Here is a 20046-nt window from a genome sequence, read left to right on the forward strand (position 1 = left end):
TCCCAGGAGGCCTTCAACATGGTCTTATCCTTTTATCTAAAATCCCTGATGTGGCTTAAAGTTCTGATGAATTTTGTGACCCCTCTGTTGGTAGCAGCTCAGTCTCCGTGTCACCAACACAGAATGAATCTGATGACTCTGAGTCTCCCATTGACTATGAGGCGCAGAAACTGGGTTTCTAGTCATTGGACTTCCAGGAAGAGCATCAGCTTCATGGAACAGCACGTTCACCCAGAGGCCCAGCCACCCACAGGCTCCCCATGTCATCCAGAATTTCCCTGTTAAGGAGTTAGCAGGCTCATGACACCTGGAAAAATCTTGTTTTTTAGATGGAATTTCCCTCTTGTTTCTCAGGCTGGAGTGCAGTGGCACCATCTCGGCTCACTGCAACCTCCGCCTCCCGGGTTCCATCATCTCATGCCTCAGCCTCCTGAGTAGCTGGGACTAGAGGCACCCTCCACCACGCCTGGTTAATTTTTGTATTTTAGTGAAGACAAGGTTTCACCACGTTGGCCAGGCTGGTCGAGGCGGGTGGATCACCTGAGGCCAGGAGTTTGAGACTGGCCTGGCCACAGGGCAAACCCCCATCTCTACTAAAAATACAAAAATTAGCCAGGTGTGGTGGCGCATGCCTGTGGTCCCAGCTACTTGGGAGACTGAGGCAGGAGAATCACTTGAACCAGGAGGTTGCAGTGAGCCGAGATCGTATCACTGCACTCCAGCCTGGGTAACACAGTGAGACTCTGTCAAAAAAAAAAAAATCTCCTGTTCTTTACCCCCAGCTGCGAGGGGTTTCCATTCCCATGGCCATCCCCATTCTCAGGTCCCTTGAGCATTTCACTTCCTACGGACTACCATCACTTTCGTTGTCCTCACATTGGCAGTATACTGACAATGGACTTCTTATGTGGGACGGAATGAGAAACAAGCTTTCTTCTTTGACATCCAATGGTGGAGGTGCATTTTCTCTCATCAAAAATGCCATCCTCACCCACTCACCTACCTGGCTTCACCACAGTCTTCCAGACCAAAGTCCCATGTCTTTTGTCAGTAATTTCAAGCTGAATGGGTTCCTTCATCTGCCCAGCATAGAATTTCGAGAAGGGCTGGATTTCTCCAGGGCTCCTGTAGGACAATTTCAACTCCTAGAGGAAACATAGCAGTTGACTTGAAGCAGTGGAGGGTGGAAAGGCCCAGCTCTCTACAGTGAACTGGCCAATGGAACTTAACCCCTGTTTTCTGCACAATGTCATGGCTGGTTGAGGGGGAAACAGAGGAAGAGAGGTAAACATCCTGAACATCCTGTTCTTGTTTTTGTTTTGAGAGGGGGTCTTGCTCTGTTGCCCAGGCTGGAGTGCAGTAGTGCAATCTCAGCTCACTGCAACCTCCGACTCCCAGGTTCGAGCGATTCTCCTGCCTCAGCCTCCCAAGTAGCTGAGATTACAAGTGCACACCACCACGCCCCAGCTGATTTTTGTATTTTTAGTAGTGACGGGGTTTCACCATAGTGACCAGGCTGGTCTCGAACTGAAGACCTCGTGATTCACCCCCCCCCCCCTTGGCCTCCCAAAGTGTTAGGATTATAGGCATGAGCCACCGCACCCAGCCAGTAAACATCTTTTTAAATTTACAATGTTAGGAAATAATTTTATTCTATGAAAGCAAGAGTAAACTAGCTCTCAACACCCCATGAGTCAGAGAAAAATGATCTGAACTGAGTATAAAAATCTTAGGTGTTGGCCAGGCGCAGTGGCTCATGCCTGTGATTTCAGCACTTTGGGAGGCCGCAGTGGGCAGATCACCTGAGGTCAGGAGTTTGAGACCAGTCTGGCCTCAGGTGGTGAACCCCCACCTCAGGTGGTGAGCCTTCAACATGGTGAAACCCCGTCTCTATTAAAGATAAAACGAATTAGCTGGGCATGGTGGTAGGTGCCTGTAATCCCAGCTACTCGGGAGGCTGAGGCAGGAGAATCGCTTGAACCCGGGAGGTGGAGGTTGCAGTGAGTCAAGATCACGCCAATGCACTCCAGCCTGGGTGACAAGAGCGATATTCCATCTCAAAAACAAACAAACAAACAAACAAACAAAAAAGTCTTAGGTGCTGAGGCTCCTCATTAATAATGCTACTAACTCAGAATCTCAGATGATATAGAAACGTGAGAAAACTGGCAAAGGCAGCTCCTCAGGTCTGTATTGGCCTCACTGGGAAGCCAAGGGTCAGATGTGGCACTGTGCTTTCACGTCCCTCCTTCTCTTCGTTCCGCACCCAACTTCCCCAGGATTCCTAAGCAAAGCTGCCCTGGGGAATAGGGAGCTAACCTCATAGGCAGGACAGAATTAGGAAAAGCTTAGCTCATGCAAATTTCTAGTTTCTTTAGGAAACAAACCCTACAACTCTCAGAAAATAGTAATTAAAAAAAATTAAAAAAAATTTTTTATTATACTTGATGTTCTAGGGTACATGTGCACAAGGTGCAGGTTTGTTACATATGTATACATGTGCCACGTTGGTGTGCTGCACCCATTAACTCGTCATTTACATTAGGTATATCTCCTAATGCTACCCCTCTCCCCTCCTCCTACCCGACAACAGGCCCTGGTGTGTGATGTTCCCCTTCCTGTGTCCAAGTGTTCTCATTGTTCAATTGCCACCTAGGAGTGAGAACATGTGGTGTTTGGTTTTCTGTTCTTGCAATAGTTTGCTGAGAATGATGGTTTCCAGCTGCATCCATGTCCCTACAAAGGACACGAACTCATCCTTTTTTATGGCTGCATAGTATTCCATGGTGTATATGTGCCACATTTTCTTAATCCAGTCTGTCACTGATGGACATTTGGGTTGGTTCCAAGTCTTTGCTATTGTGAATAGTGCCACAATAGACATACGTGTGCATGTGTCTTTATAGCAGCATGATTTATAATCCTTTGGGTATATCCCCAGTAATGGGATTGCTGGGTCAAATGGTATTTCTAGTTCTAGATCCCTGAGGAATCGCCACACTGTCTTCCACAATGGTTGAACTAGTTTACAGTCCCACCAACAGTGTAAAAGTGTTCCTATTTCTCTATATCCTCTCCAGCACCTGTTGTTTCCTGACTTTTTAATGATCACCATTCTAACTGGTGTGAGATGGTATCTCATTGTGGTTTTGATTTGCATTTCTCTGATGGCCAGTGATGATGAGCATTTTTTTCATGTGTCTGCTGGCTGCATAAATGTCTTCTTTTGAGAAGTATCTGTTCATATCCCTTGCCCACTTTTTGATGGGGTTGTTTGTTTCTTTCTTGTAAATTTTTTTGAGTTCTTTGTAGGTTCTGGATATTAGCCCTTTGTCAGATGAGTAGATTGCAAAAATTTTCCCCCATTCTGTAGGTTGCCTGTTCACTCTGATGACAGTTTATTTTGCTGTGCAGAAGCTCTTTAGTTTAATTAGATCCCATTTGTCAATTTTGGCTTTTCTTGTCATTGCTTTTGATGTTTTAGACATGAAGTCCTTGCCCATGCCTATGTCCTGAATGGTATTGCCTAGGTTTTCTTCCAGGGTTTTTATGATTTTAGGTCTAACATTTAAGTCTCTAATCCATCTTGAATTAATTTTTGTATAAGGTGTAAGGAAGGGATCCAGTTTCAGCTTTCTACTTATGGCTAGCCAGTTTTCCCAACACCATTTATTAAATAGGGAACCCTTTCCCCATTTCTTGTTTTTGTCAGGTTTGTCAAATATCAGATGGTTGTAGATGTGTGGTATTATTTCTGAGGGCTCTGTTCTGTTCCATTGGTCTACATCTCTGTTTTGATACCAGTACCATGCTGTTTTGGTTACTATAGCCTTATAATATAGTTTGAAGTCAGGTAGCGTGATGCCTCCAGCTTTGTTCTTTTGGCTTAGGATTGTCTTGACAATGCGGGCTCTTTTTTGGTTCCATATGAACTTTAAAGTATTTTTTTTTCCAATTCTGTGAAGAAAGTCATGGGTAGCTTGATGGGGATGTCATTGAATCTATAAATTACCTTGGTCAGTATGGCCATTTTCACGATATTGATTCTTCCTATCCATGAGCATGGAATGTTCTTCCATCTGTTTGTGTCCTCTTTTATTTTGTTGAGCAGTGGTTTGTAGTTCCCCTTGAAGAGGTCCTTTACATCCCTTGTAAATTGGATTCCTAGGTATTTTATTCTCTTTGAAGCAATTGTGAATGGAAGTTCATTCATTATTTGGCTCTCTGTTTGTCTGTTATTGGTGTATAGGAATGCTTGTGATTTTTGCACATTGAGTTTGTATCCTGAGACTTTGCTGAAGTTGCTTATCAGCTTAAGGAGATTTAGGGCTGAGACGATGGGGTTTTCTAAATCTACAATCATGTCTTCTGCAAATGGACAATTTGACTTCCTCTTTTCCTAATTGAATATCCTTTATTTCTTTCTCATGCCTGATTGCCTTGGCCAGAACTTCCAACACTATGTTGAATAGGAGTGGTGAGAGAGGGCATCCCTGTCTTGTGCCAGTTTTCAAAGGGAATGCTTCCAGTTTTTGCCTATTCAGTATGATAGTGGCTGTGGGTTTGTCATAAATAGCTCTTATTATTTTGAGATATGTTCCATCAATACCTAGCTTGTTGAGAGTTTTTAGCATGAAGGTTGTTGAATTTTGTCGAAGGCCTGTTCTGCATCTATTGAGGTAATCATTTGGTTTTTGTCATTTGTTTTCTTCATGTGATGGAATATGTTTATTGATTTGCGTATGTTGAACAGCCTTGCATCCTAGGATGAAGCCAACTTGATCTTGGTGGATAAGCTTTTTGATGTGCTGCTGGATTCGGTTTGCCAGTATTTTATTGAGGATTTTTGCATCAATTGTTCATCAGGGATATTGGTCTAAAATTCTCTTTTGTGTGTGTGTGTCTCTGCCAGGCTTTGGGATCAGGATGATGCTGGCCTCATAAAATGAGTTTGGGAGGATTCCCTCTTTTTCTATTGATTGGAATAGTTTCAGAAGGAATGGTATCGGCTCCTTGTACTTCTGGTAGAATTGGGCTGTGAATCCGTCTGGTCCTGGACTTTTTTTGGTTGGTAGGCTATTAATTATTGCCTCAATTTCAGAGCCTGCTATTGCTCTATTCAGTGATTCAACTTCTTCCTGGTTTAGTCTTGGGAGGGTGTATGTGTCCAGGAATTTTTCCATTTCTTCTAGATCTTCTAGTTTATTTGTGTAGAAGTGTTTATAGTATTCTCTGATGGTAGTTTGTATTTCTGTGGGATCGGTGGTGATATCCCCTTTCTCATTTCTTATTGCATCTACTTGATTATTCTCTCTTTTCTTCTTTATTAGTCTTACTAGCCGTCTATCAATTTTGTTGATCTTTCCAAAATCCAGCTCCTGGATTCATTGATTTTTTGAAGGGTTTTTTGTGTCTCTATCTCCTTCAGTTCTGCTCTGATCTTAGTTATTTCTTGCCTTCTGCTAGCTTTTGAATGTGTTTGCTCTTGCTTCTCTAGTTCTTTTAATTGTGATGTTAGGGTGTCGATTTTAGATATTTCCTGCTTTCTCTTTTGGGCGTTTAGTGCCATAAATGTCCCTCTACACACTGCTTTAAATGTGTCCCAGAGATTCTGTGTCTTTGTTCTCACTGGTTTCAAAGAACATCTTTATTTCTGCCTTCATTTCGTTATTTACCCAGTAGTCACTCTGGAGCAGGTTGTTCAGTTTCCACGTAGTTGTGCGGTTTTTGAGTGAGTTTCTTAATCCTGAGTTCTAATTTGATGGCACTGTGGTCTGAGAGACAGTTTGTTGTGATTTCTGTTCTTTTATATTTGCTGAGGAGTGCTTTACTTGCAACTATGTGGTCCATTTTGGAATAAGTGCGACGTGGTGCTGAGAAGAATGTATATTCTGTTGATTTGGGGTGGAAAGTTCTGTAGATGTCTATTAGGTCTGCTTGGTGCAGAGCTGAGTTCAATTCCTGGATATCCTTGTTAACCTTCTGTCTCGTTGATCTGTCTAATATTGACAGTGGGGTGTTAAAGTCTCCCATTATTATTGTGTGGGAGTCTAAGTCTCTTTTTAGGTCTCTCAGGACTTGCTTTATGAATCTGGGTGCTCCTGTATTGGGTGCATATATATTTAGGATAGTTAGCTATTCTTGTTGAATTGATCCCTTTACCATTATGTAATGGTCTTCTTTGTCTCTTTTGATCTTTGTTGGTTTAAAGTCTGTTTAATCAGAGACTAGGATTGCAACCCCTGCTTTTTTTTTTTTTTTTTTTGCTTTCCACTTGCTTGGCAGATTTTCCTCAATCCCTTTATTTTGAGCCTATGTGTGTCTCTGCACATGAGATGGGTCTCCTGAATATGGCACACTGGTAAGTCTTGACTCTTTATCCAATTTGCCAGTCTGTGTCTTTTAATTGGGGCATTTAGCCCATTCACATTTAAGGTTAATATTGTTATGTGTGAAATTGATCCCGTCATTATGGTGTTAGCTCGTTATTTTGCCCGTTAGTTGATGCACTTTTTTCCTCGCATCAGTGGTCTTTACAATTTGGCATGTTTTTGCAGTGGCTTGTACCGGTTGTCCCTTTCCATGTTTAGTGCCTCTTTCAGGAGCTCTTGTAAGGCAGGCCTGGTGGTGACAAAATCTCTCAGCATTTGCTTGTCTGTAAAGGATTTTATTTCTCCTTCACTTATGAAGCTTAGTTTGGTTGAATATGAAATTCTGGATTGAAAATTATTTTCTTTAAGAATGTTGAATATTGGCCCCCACTCTCTTCTGGCTTGTAGGGTTTCTGCCAAGAGAGATCCACTGTTAGTCTGATGGGCTTCCCTTTGTGGGTAACTCGACCTTTCTCTCTGTCTGCCCTAAACATTTTTTCCTTCATTTCAACCTTGGTGAATCTGACAATTATGTGTCTTGGGGTTGCTCTTCTCGAGGAGTATCTTTGTGGCGTTCTCTGTATTTCCTGAATTTGAATGTTGGTCTGCCTTGCTAGGTTGGGGAAGTTCTCCTGGATAATATCCTGCAGAGTGTTCCCCAACTTGGTTCCATTCTCCCCGTCACTTTCAGGTACACCAATCAGACGTAGATTTGGTCTTTTCATATAGTCCCATATTTCTTAGAGGCTTTGTTCTTTTCTTTTTACTCTTTTTACTTTAAACTGCTCACTTCATTTCATTCATTTGATCTTCAATCACTGGTACCCTTTCTTCCACTTGATTGAATTGGCTTCTGAAGCTTGTGCATGCATCACATAGTTCTCGTGCCATAGTTTTCTGCTCCATCAGGTCATTTAAAGTCTTCTCGGCCGGGCGCGGTGGCTCAAGCCTGTAATCCCAGCACTTTGGGAGGCCGAGACGGGCGGATCACAAGGTCAGGAGATCGAGACCATCCTGGCGAACACAGTGAAACCCCGTCTCTACTAAAAATACAAAAAACTAGCCGGGTGAGGTGGCGGGCGCCTGTAGTCCCAGCTACTTGGGAGGCTGAGGCAGGAGAATGGCGTGAACCCGGGAGGCGGAGCTTGCAGTGAGCTGAGATCCAGCCACTGCACTCCAGCCTGGGCGACAGAGCGAGACTCTGCCTCAAAAAAAAAAAAAAAAAGTCTTCTCTACACTGTTTATTCTAGTTAGTCATTCGTCTAATCTTTTTTCAAGGTTTTTAGCTTCCTTGCGATGGGTTAGAACATGCTTCTTTAGCTTGGAGAAGTTTGTTATTACCGACTTTCTGAAGCCTACTTCTGTCAACTCGTCAAAGTCATTCTCTGTCCTGCTTTGTTCCATTGCTAGCGAGGAGCTGCAATCCTTTGGAGGAGAAGGGGCGCTCTGGTGTTTTTTTTTTTTTTGAGATGAAGTCTCGCTCTGTTGCCCAGGCTGGAGTGCAGTGGCGCGATCTCGCCTCACTGCAAGCTCCGCCTCCCGGGTTCACGCCATTCTTCTGTCTCAGCCTCCCAAGTAGCTGGGACTACAGGCGCCGCCACCATGCCTGGCTAATTTTTTGTATTTTTAGTAGAGACGGGGTTTCACCATGTTAGCCAGGATGGTCTTGATCTCCTGACCTCGTGATCCGCCCGCCTCGGCCTCCCAAAGTGCTGGGATTACAGGCGTGAGCCACCATGCCCGGCTGGGGTGCTCTGGTTTTTAGAATTTTCAGCTTTTCTGCTCTGGTTTCTCCCCATCTTTGTGGTTTTATCTACCTTTGGTCTTTGATGATGGTGACCTACAGATGAGGTTTTGATGTAGATGTCCTTTTTGTTGATGTTGATGCTATTCCTTTCTGTTTGTTAGTTTTCCTTCTAACAATCAGGTCCCTCAGCTGCAGGTCTGTTGGAGTTTGCTGGAGGTCCACTCCAGACCCTGTTTACCTGGGTATCACCAGTGGAGGCTGCAGAACGGCAACTATTGCTGCCTGATCCTTCCTCCGGAAGCTTCATCTCAGAGGGGCACCCGGCTGTATGAGGTGTCAGTCAGCCCCTACTGGGAGGTGTCTCCAAGTTGGGCTACATGGGGGTCAGAGACCCACTTGAGTAGGCAGAGCTGAAACACTGCGCTGGGAGAACCACTGTTCTCTTCAGAGTTGTCAGACAGGGTTGTTTAAGTCTGCAGAAGTTTCTGCTGCCTTTTGTTCAGCTATGCCCTGCCCCCAGAGGTGGAGTCTACAGAGGCAGGTGGGCTCCACCTGAGGTCAGGAGTTCGAGACCAGCCATGGGCAACATGGTGAAATCCCATCTCTACTAAAAATACAAAAAATTAGTCAGGCATGGTGGCGCACCCCTGTAATCTCAGCAACTTGGGAGGTTGAGGCACAAACATCCCTTGAACCAGGGAGGAGGAGGTTGCTGTGAGCACCCAGCCTGGGAGACAGAGTAAGACTCTGTCTCAAAAAAGTAAAGAAACAACAATAACAAAAAATAAAATGGACTGAGATGCATTTTTTTCCCATTCAAATTGGAAAACAATTAATTTTGATACTTTATTCTAGAGATGGATATTTTGTTGGAAAATCTCGTCCTTTATTCTTGAGAACTTATATTGTGGGAAATCTTTGAAAATCTCTTTGGAAATGTGCTAGCTTTAACTTGGTGAGTTCTCTTTGAATCAGTCACTTCTCTTAGGACACTCTAGCTTCACATGAAAAACGTAAAACTGTACGAGTTGAAATATTTATTGCCAGGGCACTTGTTATGAGAAATTACAAGCAATTCAACTAAATGCTGAATAATAATGAAGTGATTTAAAAAGCTCTAGCGTTTTAGCTACATGGCATATTATGTCCTATTAAAATAACAGGGAGGAATAATTTCGATTGTGCAGAAATATACAGTAACCTCCAGTAAAAATACATAAAATATAATACATATCATATTTTTTTAATTTTATTTATTTTATTTTTTGAGATGCAGTCTCACTCTATTGCCCAGGGTAGAGTGCAGTAGTGCGATCTCAGCTCACTGCAACCTCCAGCTCCCGGGTTCAAGTGATTTTCCTGCCTCAGCCTCCTGAGTAGCTGGGATTATAGGCGCACGCCACCACACCCGGCTAATTTTTTTGTGTGTTTTTAGTAGAGATACGGTTTCACCGTGTTGGTCAGGCTGGTCTCAAACTCTTGACCTTGTGATCTACCTGCCACGGCCTCCCAAAGTGTTGGGATTACAGGCCTGAGCCACTGAGCCCGGCCAAGATATCGTATTTCTTCATTCAAACACCTTAATAAATACTCCTTAAGTGACTTAGCTAGGCAAGATGTCAGGCCTGCAGGGAACCATAACAGAGAAGTGGAAACTTCAATTTAGAAAACTGAACATACAGTTTTAATCACAAGATAAGTGCCCCAAATGCTAAAATGTTACCTCTGCCTGTGTTAAGGTTTTGGAAATATTTAATTTGATTAAGACTGTTTTCCTGTATTTTCAATTTTTTAAAACTTTGTATTTGCGATTAATGAAAAAAAATGCATCTTGCTAAAATTCTTCTATTTGTTTCAAAAGTACAAAATATTCTGAAATCTGTTGTTAGATTTGAATTCTACCAACCGTGGGTATTATTTCCAGATGAGCAGAATTAGACACACTATAACAAGCACCAAAGGTCAGGGGTTCCACTGGGGGTGAAGTCTGTAGACGCACACCGCAGAAGCGATCTTCCTCGTCATCTATCATCTGAGGAATAAGGGGGAGAAACACCAGAAAGCACACAGAAAAAGAAATAAGCACAAATAGTGGCATAAAAGTTTTCCATATATTGTATTAAGTAGCATGTAGGATATGATTCAGTTGATGTAAAGATTGAGATGATGGGGCCAGGCACGGTGGCTCACGCCTGTCATCCCAGCACTTTGGGAGGCCGAGGCAGGTGGGTCACCTAAAGTCAGGAGTTTAAGACCAGCCTGGCCAACATGGTGAAATCCCATCTCTACTAAAAATACAAAAATTAGCTGGGCATGGTGACTGACGTCTGTAATCCCAGCTACTTGGGAGGCTGAGGCAGGAGAATCGCTTCAACCCAGAAGGCAGAAGTTGCAGTGAGCTGAGGTCATGCCACTGCACTCCAGCCTGGGCGACAGAGTGAGACTCCGTTTCAAAAAAATAGATTGAGATGATAGATAGACAGATTATATTTTTATAATCTATAAATTTTATAATCTATTAAAATTTTATAATCTATTTTAATAAAATATGCAAATAATTTATTGCTCCATAATTTTCACAGTGGACACACCCATGGAGCCAACACCCAGAGGGACACACAGAGATAAATATACAGATAGATGGTAGAGTGATAAACTAGATAGATGTAAACATGCCTCTATGCAAAACAGATATGTTATTAACATTTTGCTGATGGACATCTCAGAGCCAAAGGGTTTCTTGTGAATAGTAAACTTATCATAAATTCCTGTATAGTTTGATTTTATTTTTACACTGTGGAGAGTTTGACTAGGGGATTTATAAAACCCAGGGACAAAGGGACTTCCTATTGGTGCCTCAGGTGAGGACTGGTAGCTCGGCTGTGTCTGTGAACACGTCTCTAAGGGGTGAGGGTAGAGATGTCACTTCTGTCCATCACAGGGCTGCTGTGAGATGCTCGGCCACCTGAGCACCGGGGAGCAGATACAGAAGAGTGAGGTCCCCTCTGAGAGGCCCAGCAGCTGGAGCAGAAGGCAAGACCTCAGAACTATCTGAGCAGGCACCAAGGACATAGAATGGAATTCAATCAATAAGAAAACCTTTCAGAAGTCTCAGGGGCAACTCAATAGAGACTTTATGGAATTAACGAGCAAGAATTTAAACTAAAAGCAATTGACAGTAGGTGGCGTTACGAGTCCGGCTGTTAGACACCCTTGGGGTAATGACTGGGAGAGGGTTCAAGGGGGCCTCAGAGAAGTTGGAGATGTTCTGTATCTTGCTCTGGGTGCTGGATACATGGGCGTGTCCACTCTGAAAATTATGGAGCAATACATTATATGCATATTACATTAATTTAAAAATATCAATGATATTGACAAAGAAAGGATGGGCAAAGCTGAAACCTAAACTGGGCCTGGAAGATCAAATAAAAGAAAAAAAATTCAATTTGTGTTGAGCAAAGAGATGAAATCATGATGGGGATGAAGCAAAGATGGGATGTGGAGACCTATCCAGGAGGCATCCCACATATGCCTATAAGAGAACCAACTCCAGAAGGATAAAAAGAAACTGATGGAGGAAAGACATGATGTATCCTGCCATCTCTGATGGATGATTATTTTAAATGAACAGATACATTCAATGTAAATTATACAACAACAGATTGGAAGTATAAGAACCAAAGACTTCAGTATAATATTGACAGGTTATCTTTATGGACCGATTTCTGCAGAGGTTGAGAGACATACTGCTGTACTTATTTTCAAAGAATAGAAGGGCATTCTTTAGTTTTTAGAGATTTTACTATACACACATATATTTTTCCCATAGCATGAACATTCCATGTAAAATCTTAGGTTGTCATGTTTTTCACTATTTCTTCACTGATGCATCCCCATCCCCTAAAATAGTACCTGGAATATATAAGGCACACAATAAATATTTGTTGAATACATGGATTAGTCCGTTCTCATGCTGCTATAATGGACTGCCTAAGACTGGGTAATTCACACATGCAAGAAGTTGAATTGACTTACAGTTCCACGTGGCTGGGGAGGTCTCACAATCATGGTGGAAGACAGAGGAGGAGCAAAGTCACATCTTACATGGCAGCAGGCAAGAGAGATCCTTTGCAGGAAACTCCCCTTTATAAAACCATCAGATCTCATGAGACTTATTTGCTATCATGAGAAGAGCACAGGAAAAACCTGCCCTCATGATTCAATCACCTCCCACAACACTTGGGAATCATGGGAGCTACAATTCAAAATGAGATTTGGGTGGGGACACAGCATTACAGTAATGGAAGTATGAAAGATCAGGGTGGGCTGGGTGCGGTGGCTCAAGCCTGTAATCCCAGCACTTTGGGAGGCTGAGACGGGTGGATCACGAGGTCAGGAGATCGAGACCATCCTGGCTAACACAGTGAAACCCTGTCTCTACTAAAAAAAATACAAAAAAACTAGCCAGGCAAGGTGGCAGGCGCCTGTAGTCCCAGTTACTTGGGAGGCTGAGGCAGGAGAATGGTGTAAACCTGGGAGGCGGAGCTTGCAGTGAGCTGAGATCTTGCCACTGCACTCCAGACTGGGCGACACAGCGAGACTCCGTCTCAAAAAAAAAAAAGAAAAGATCAGGGTGTTATGACACCCCCAGAGGAACATAGTAATTCTCTACCAATGAATCATAATAAAAATGAAATTTGTAAAGTGCCAGATAAATAATTCAAAAGATTGAACTTAAAGAAGCTCAAGAAGAGATGCAAGATAAATACGAAAGCCAATACAACGAAATCTGAAAATTCATTCAGGATGTGCACTAGAGATTTACCAAGGAGACAGATATCTTTAAAAAATTAACATCTAGAAATGAAGATTCATTGAAAAAATTACAAAATACGGTGGAAAGCTTAATCATAGACTAGACCAAGCAGAGGAGAGAACCTGAAGTCTTTTTAATTAACCCAGTCAGACTAAAATAAAATAATAAATAAAAAAGAAGTATGGGGCTACATAAAGCAACGAAACTTATGAATCATCAGTATTTCAAGGGAGAAGAAGAAGGGAAAAATTTAGAATCTAAGAAAATAATTGGCGAACATGTTCCTAGCCTAGCAAGATATTGAAAGATCTGAATACAGGCGGTCCAAATCATCACCACTAACATACCCTGCAACATGAACTTCACCACGATATGGAGTCATCAGACTGTCTAACACCAAGTGAAGGGAAATATCCGAAAATCAGAAAGAGAAAAGCATCTAGTCATCTAGAAAGGAAACTCCATTCAATTAACAGTCGACATCTCAGCAGGAACCTTATGAGCCAGAAGACAATGGAGTTGTATTTTCAAACTGCTTAAAAAAACCCTGCCAACCACAGACGCCACCACGCCCGACTAATTTTTGTATTTTTAGTAGACACGGGGTTTCACCACGTTGGCCAGGTTGGTCTCCAGTTCCTGACCTCAGGCGATCTGCCCCCCTCAGCCTCCCGAAGTGCTGGGATTACAGGCGAGAGCCATCGCCCCCAGCCAATTGTCTCCTGTATTTAAATTACCCACAGTAACCACCTTAAATACAGCCAGGCATGCTCTCGCCTCTTGTGATTGGGATGCGAAGATGGTAGGCACCAGGACAGTAAAGTTGAATGAAATCTTCCTGGCATAATCTTCCCACCAAGGCTGGAGGCACAAAAGCAGCATTTTATTCAGAAACACAGCAGCTGTGGAGCTGCAGAAAGCAGAACATCTGCTTCATCACTAACCTAAGAGAGGGTGTGGGACCATCAGCCTTTTGTAAATGCACTAGAGGGAGATGCCACTGAAAGGAAGGAGTTATCCCAGAGGTGTGAGCGAGTGTGAGACTGTCATTCAGATATTATCCATCTAAAATTTGGTGAGAGAGGCCGGGCGCGGTGACTCATGCCTGTAAATTCAGCACTTGGGAGGCTGAGGCAGGAGGGTCACCAAAGGTCTGGAGTTCAAGACCAGCCTGGCCAACATAGTGAAATCCGTCTCTACTAAAAATACAAAAAGTTAGCCAGGCATTACGGCGTTTGCCTGTAATCCCAGCTACTCGGAAGGCTGAGGCAGAAGAATCGCTTAAACCCAGGAGGCGGAGGTTGTAGCAAGATCATACCGCTGCATTCCAGCTTGGGTGACAGAGCAAGACCCTGTCTCAGACATAAAATAAAATGTGATGAGAGAATCTCTGCTATTACTTCTTCTAACCATCTCCTCCTTGAGAGCCAGAAAAGGAAGTTTCCTTCCCAGTAGTCCTGAATTTCGACGGGGATTCTTGCATGTGGCTCAATATTCAGCACCTATAGGTGACCCTCGGGGAGGTGATCCATGTTCTCTCTATGAAAACTGTGTCTTGACCTTTCTGTTCCACTGCAGGGGCCGAGGGAATAACCTGGAAATATCATTGTCATCTTCTCTGGTCTCCTAAATCGCTCAGCTTACCTTCGTCAGCAAGGCATCGCTGGGGACAAGGTACAAGTGGAACTTAACGTCTTCAGGGTGGGGGTGAAAATAGAGCAACGTGTTGGAGGTGATGGGGATGGAGAGGCGAGTCCCCCTGGCGATCCGCAGCAGGATGCCCATCAGAGAGAAGCTGGGGTTTTCCAGAACAGCATAGAAAGGCTCTACCCGGCTTGGCTGCTCCAGGACCATCCCTTCATCCTTAAAATGGGCCACGAGGAACCAGGAGACGTCCACCTCACCTGCCGCAGGAGAACCGCAACAGCAGTGAGACAGCACGCGCCCCGGCAGCCCCCACAGCCTCTGCTCACCCCGCATTACCTTGGAGGAGATGAAGTGGGGAGGTGGATTTCGGCCACAGCCTCCTCTGGCTCTGCAGTGACGGCAAACAAGGGGCCGGCCGCCAGCCACTGTTCATGGTGCTGCAGGTCCAGGCCCAGGTGCTGACTCCAGGAACCAAACGCAATCGTCACCGTGACCGCATCCCTTACCACGAAGCCGAGGCCGGTGGCTGACCACAGATACCAGCCAGCAGTGGGGAACCGAAGGCTGAAAGGAGCCAGAGTGATGTCATGACGGGAGAACCCCAGGATTTAAGCAGCGATGTGCAGAGGGAGGTGGGATTTGAAGTGAGGTGAGGTTCAGGACCCATCTGTGACTTTCACTACATTAGAAAATGCTGGGGAGTTCATTAACCTCTCTGGGCCCCAATTTCTCTGCATTCTATATATGTTGACATTAAAATATCAATTTCACAGCACATGGAATAAACATATTATTGATGAAATGTTAGCTATCATAAGGGATGGAGCCGATATGCTTCCATTTTTATTTTTATATTATTTAATTATTTTTGAGATGAATTCTCGCTCTGTCACCTAGGCTGCAGTGCAGTGGTGAGGTCTCATCTCACTGCAACCTCTGACTCCTGGGTTCAAGCGATTCTCCTTTCTCACCCTCCTGATTAGCTGGGACTACAGGCAGGTGCCACCACGCCTGGTTAATTTTTGTAGTTTTAGTAGAGACAGGGTTTCATCATGTTGGCCATGCTGGTATCGAACTCCTAACCTCATGATCCGCCCTCCTTGGCCTCCCAAAGTGCTGAGTCACCACACCCGGCCTACACACTTCCTTTATATCAGAGCGGTTTTCAAATCATCAGCATCTTCCGTTCTTACCTGTATGTGTTTGTGCTCTTATCAATCAACTCAACATCCACATTTCCTTCAGGCCCCAGAAACTGATGATTTGTATAATCTTGTTCAACCTCAAAACCGAGTTTAGCAGCATAAGAGGAAACTATTTGATTCTCTTCTGAGCAAATATCTCCTGAAAAGAAAATACTAGACATGTAAGCGGTAAAGAGTTGGAAGAGGCATGGCCTGAAGGATTCCTGGAGGCTGAATTACACAGATGCTGTTGGGAATACAGATATCAAATAAGAACAGAGAGTGACCAGAATATGCGGTTCTGCTTCTTTGAATCCAGACAAGGAAAGGCACAAGAATATTCTCTGTCATGACTAAAAGTATACCCCAAATTCCACAGGGCTTTCTGGGAAGCCAGGCTGGACAGCTTTGGTAGGAGGCACCGTTTGCTGAGGACTGGAACCAATGCACCTACATTTCTACTGGCCCCAAAGAACAGATGACACCTTCTGCTGGTGAGGCAAGTCCAGGTCAGAAAAGGATCGAGCTCCAAAGCTGAAGAGGCAAAAGAGCTTGCCTTCTTCCTTGTCCCTGCTGCTGTCCCCAGCCACCAGGACCACCCCCTGGTTCCCCTGAGCATTTCCGTGCCCCGGCGGTGAGAGGCTTACATGTCCCCATTTAAACTGCACCGTGCACTGTGGCCGAGGTAAGGAAACCACTCCTGATCTTCACTGCAGAGAAGACTCTAAATTGTCTTCTCCACATAAAATAACATTTTATTTTCCATCAATCCACATGCCCTTCAATCCTCTCCCTATTAGTCCATTACCTGATTCTTGTCCCTCTGAAGATTCCTGCTGTTCTGATACACTGGAGGTGGGGATCCCCATGTCACAAAAAGATGAAAAATATCAAGAATTAGTTGATGAAGATGAAGACGATGTTATTAAAAACTGGAGCTGCACTGTCCAGTAGAGTAGCCGCTACCCAGATATGTGGTTTAAATTTGTATGAATTAAACTTAGGTAAACTTTGGTTTCTCAGTTGCACCATCCACATTTCAACTTCTCGAACACCTACATGTCACTCATGGCGACAACACTGTGTAGCAGAGAACGGAACACTCCTGTCATCACAGAAAGTTCTCTTGGGACAGATCTAGACTATCAAAAAATAGAAGACATTTTGAATGAAGATATCTTTATCCAGATTTATAAATAATAGAGCTAAGGTGCTCCCTAGAGCCAAATATATCTCAGCATCTCTCCCTCTTCTCTTTGTCCTGTGCTCATGTTCAACGTGGACACAGCCAGCTTCTCTGGCTTAAATTGATTGCTCCAATTGGTATCATATGATGCTGGAATCAAAGACTGAAGCAGTAATTCACCAATGCACAAAATGCATGCATTTATATTCCAAGTTAATTCCAAACTTGACCACACCTGGCAAGCTTTAAAAACCACCCAGTACCCAGGTCACAGCCCACACCATTGAATCAGAAATCTGGAGGTGGCACCAAAGCATCGGGGGGGGGGGGGGGGGGGCTTTCAAAGACTCACAGGTGGTTCCAATATTAGCCAACATGGGCTCCATGATCTACAGCGTGAGCCAGTGGTTCGTCAGGCCCCTGGAGAGAAATCTGCCCTAACACAGGCAATCCCTTCTGGAGGAAGGCAACCAACTCCATCAAATTCTCTGCCTTTGATCTGTTCCTCGAGGTGTCTGTTTATTTCAACGTGAAAGAGACCAGCAGAAAAATTGACACGTGGATTAGGTTTAAAAACAACAGGTACCTGGAGAAGCGGGATGAAGAGAAAGGCTTTACAGTGCTTTTCTCAGAAGGGTTGTGTAGGCAAGTCAAGCATGGAGAGACCCTTGGCCTGACATCCTAAGACTGGTTGCTGTTTGCGGCTACACATTTTGCTGTGGATTCGGGTAGCCTCAGGCAAAGCAGCAAGAGTAAACATGCCATTTTATAGTCTCTCTCCTGGTGCATGTGCATGATGGAGTCTGCTGCTGAGGAGGGGTTTAGAAGGTGGGAGGAAGCCAGCGCAGAAATGCAGACAGCGCATCCCAGATCGTGAGAGCCGACGGTTCCATTTTCAGGGACTTTGCAACCAAGTTGTTCCACACAACCATTAGTCTAAATTAAACGATACAAGCTAACATTTAAATAAATCATATTAAAACCAAAAGTAATACATGCTAAAACATACCAATTTTCAGTCATTTTCCTACACTGTCCAGCAGTCTATGCTCTTGAGGTTATTCATGTCTATCGTATCTGTGTGGTGAAAGTAGGATGAGAGGCTTCTGCACGTGTCCTCCCAACTCCCTCACCAGGGGCTTCACGTTGGTAGTTTGAAACCTGCCACGATGGGGATATTCAACCCTTGGAAATTAGCATACGCTACAAAGAGATCCATTCTCCCCTCCCCGATGTTAAATCTCAGGACTCCACTGTGGCCTTCAGCCTCATCATCAGCCAGTTTCCTAGAGAAGGAGGTTGGTTTTAGGCATTGGGTAACAGCTCAACCAATAACCCACTGGTCTTTGATTGCCTTGCTCATTGCCGTTTTGTGTGTAGGTTCTCTAGACACCTCCGTGGAAGAAAATGTCATTGCCCAAGGCTTGCTTCAAAAATTTCTGGATTCATTGCTAGTATTGCATAAGCTCATTCACTCTCCCCTGAGTTCCATGAAAAACACCCAAATTCCTCTCATTCACATGTTCCTCTATGATATTAAGACACAGCGTCCAACCGTTTTCCAACGGAATAGCTTTTCTTTCTTTCTTTTTTTTTTTTTGAGGCGGAGTCTCGCTCTGTCGCCCAGGCTGGAGTGCAGTGGCGCGATCTCGGCTCACTGCAAGCTCCGCCTCCCGGGTTCACGCCATTCTCCTGCCTCAGCCTCCGGAGTAGCTGGGACTACAGGCGCCCGCCACCACGCCCGGCTAATTTTTTGTATTTTTAATAGAGACGGGGTTTCACCGTGTTAGCCAGGATGGTCTCGGTCTCCTGACCTCGTGATCCACCCGCCTCGGCCTCCCAAAGTGCTGGGATTACAGGCGTGAGCCACCGCGCCCGGCCCAGAATAGCTTTTCTTACCTGGGAATGTCCTCCCCAGATGGTTGATCCTCAGGAGAAGCAGTGAACCATAATGCCTCCGCCTCTGTCTCATCACCTTCTTCGAAAAAATATAAGATGCTACCACACATCTGAGAAACATGGGGTAACTCCCTGTATACCCTGGAAAACAAGAATAGAATTTTTCTATGAATATAAGGTAGGTGCCTGATGATAGCATGGCCTGTGCACGAAGATTTTATGTTAATAGCCATAGACCCCATATTTTATCTTAGGGAAGTCTTTCCTCAGGCCCGCACGACTCCATCTCACCTCTCATCACGTAAAATTTAACTGGATGCCTGTTTCCCACTACATGCTGCTTTTTCCATCCTAGGAAGCAGATGTCAGTCAATTCTCAACATCTAGCATTTGCCACAAACTTTGGTTTCATAATAGGTCAACAAGTATGTTGACCTATATAACCTTGCTAAGAATTTTAGGGAAAGGACGAGATTCCCAGTTTGACTTTTGACCTCAGGTGATCCACCTGCCCTCGCCTCTCGTGCGCTAGGATTATAGGTCTGAGTCACTGGGCCGCGACCTCTTTTTCCTACATCTTATGAGACAGAAACTCTTCTGAAATAAAAACTTATGATAACAAAGAAGAAAAGTAACATACTAATTTTTATGCAAATAACCTACACGTCTTTGCTTCTTATGAATGTACATGCACCAGTGCAGCAAAATTCCAAATCTTTAATTTTTCCCCAACCAATAGATGTCCCTTACGTATCATCTGTCACACAGGCTTCAGCCTGAGAAAAAATTCCAGTTGTCGTGTCTCGCCGTTTCTGTATGCTATCGTCAACCAATACTGTCTGCTGTCTTATGACTTCTGATGCATCTACACTGATACTGGATCCACGGTTCCAGGGAAAACACCAATGGAGTTGGCATGTGAGCATGTCAGAGGAGCTCGATGGTGGGACAATTTCCTCACTGTGATGTAGTGAAAGTAGCCCAATCCTTAGATATGCCCATCCATAGAGATGCCATCCTTAGAGATGTCCATCCTTAGACATGCCATCCATAGAGATGCCATCCTTAGAGATGCCATCCTTAGAGATGCCATCCTTAGAGATGCCTTAGAGATGCCCATCCTTACAGACACCTTCTTTGATGCCCATCCTATAATAAAATGCCATTCCTCCACATTTTTACTAAATTAACTGCAT

At 44.1% G+C, this 20046-nt stretch overlaps 1 protein-coding gene and 1 long non-coding RNA gene across 7 annotated transcripts in view; one reads left to right on the forward strand and one right to left on the reverse strand.

The window, feature by feature from the left end:
- LOC117091496 overlaps nt 1-20046 on the forward strand; it is a 48537-nt gene that overhangs the window by 25381 nt on the left and 3110 nt on the right. The window lies entirely within an intron of this gene.
- CARD8 (caspase recruitment domain family member 8) overlaps nt 1-20046 on the reverse strand; it is a 52489-nt gene that overhangs the window by 22704 nt on the left and 9739 nt on the right. The window contains exons 3-10 of one of the 5 annotated variants that reach the window (XM_033223854.1): nt 19601-19742; nt 18851-18991; nt 16574-16614; nt 15775-15925; nt 14928-15145; nt 14579-14853; nt 10025-10150; nt 1004-1145 (exon numbers count right to left, since the gene is read on the reverse strand). The exons of the other annotated variants lie outside the window; for them this stretch is intronic. Coding sequence (XP_033079745.1) covers nt 1004-1145; nt 10025-10150; nt 14579-14853; nt 14928-15145; nt 15775-15925; nt 16574-16614; nt 18851-18991; nt 19601-19742 — 1236 coding nt within the window. The remainder of the gene's footprint in view (nt 1-1003; nt 1146-10024; nt 10151-14578; nt 14854-14927; nt 15146-15774; nt 15926-16573; nt 16615-18850; nt 18992-19600; nt 19743-20046) is intronic. 5 annotated transcript variants of the gene reach the window in all.

Source organism: Trachypithecus francoisi, unplaced genomic scaffold (genome assembly GCF_009764315.1).
Source record: "Trachypithecus francoisi isolate TF-2019V2 unplaced genomic scaffold, Tfra_2.0 Lachesis_group12, whole genome shotgun sequence".
Lineage (NCBI taxonomy): Eukaryota > Metazoa > Chordata > Mammalia > Primates > Cercopithecidae > Trachypithecus > Trachypithecus francoisi.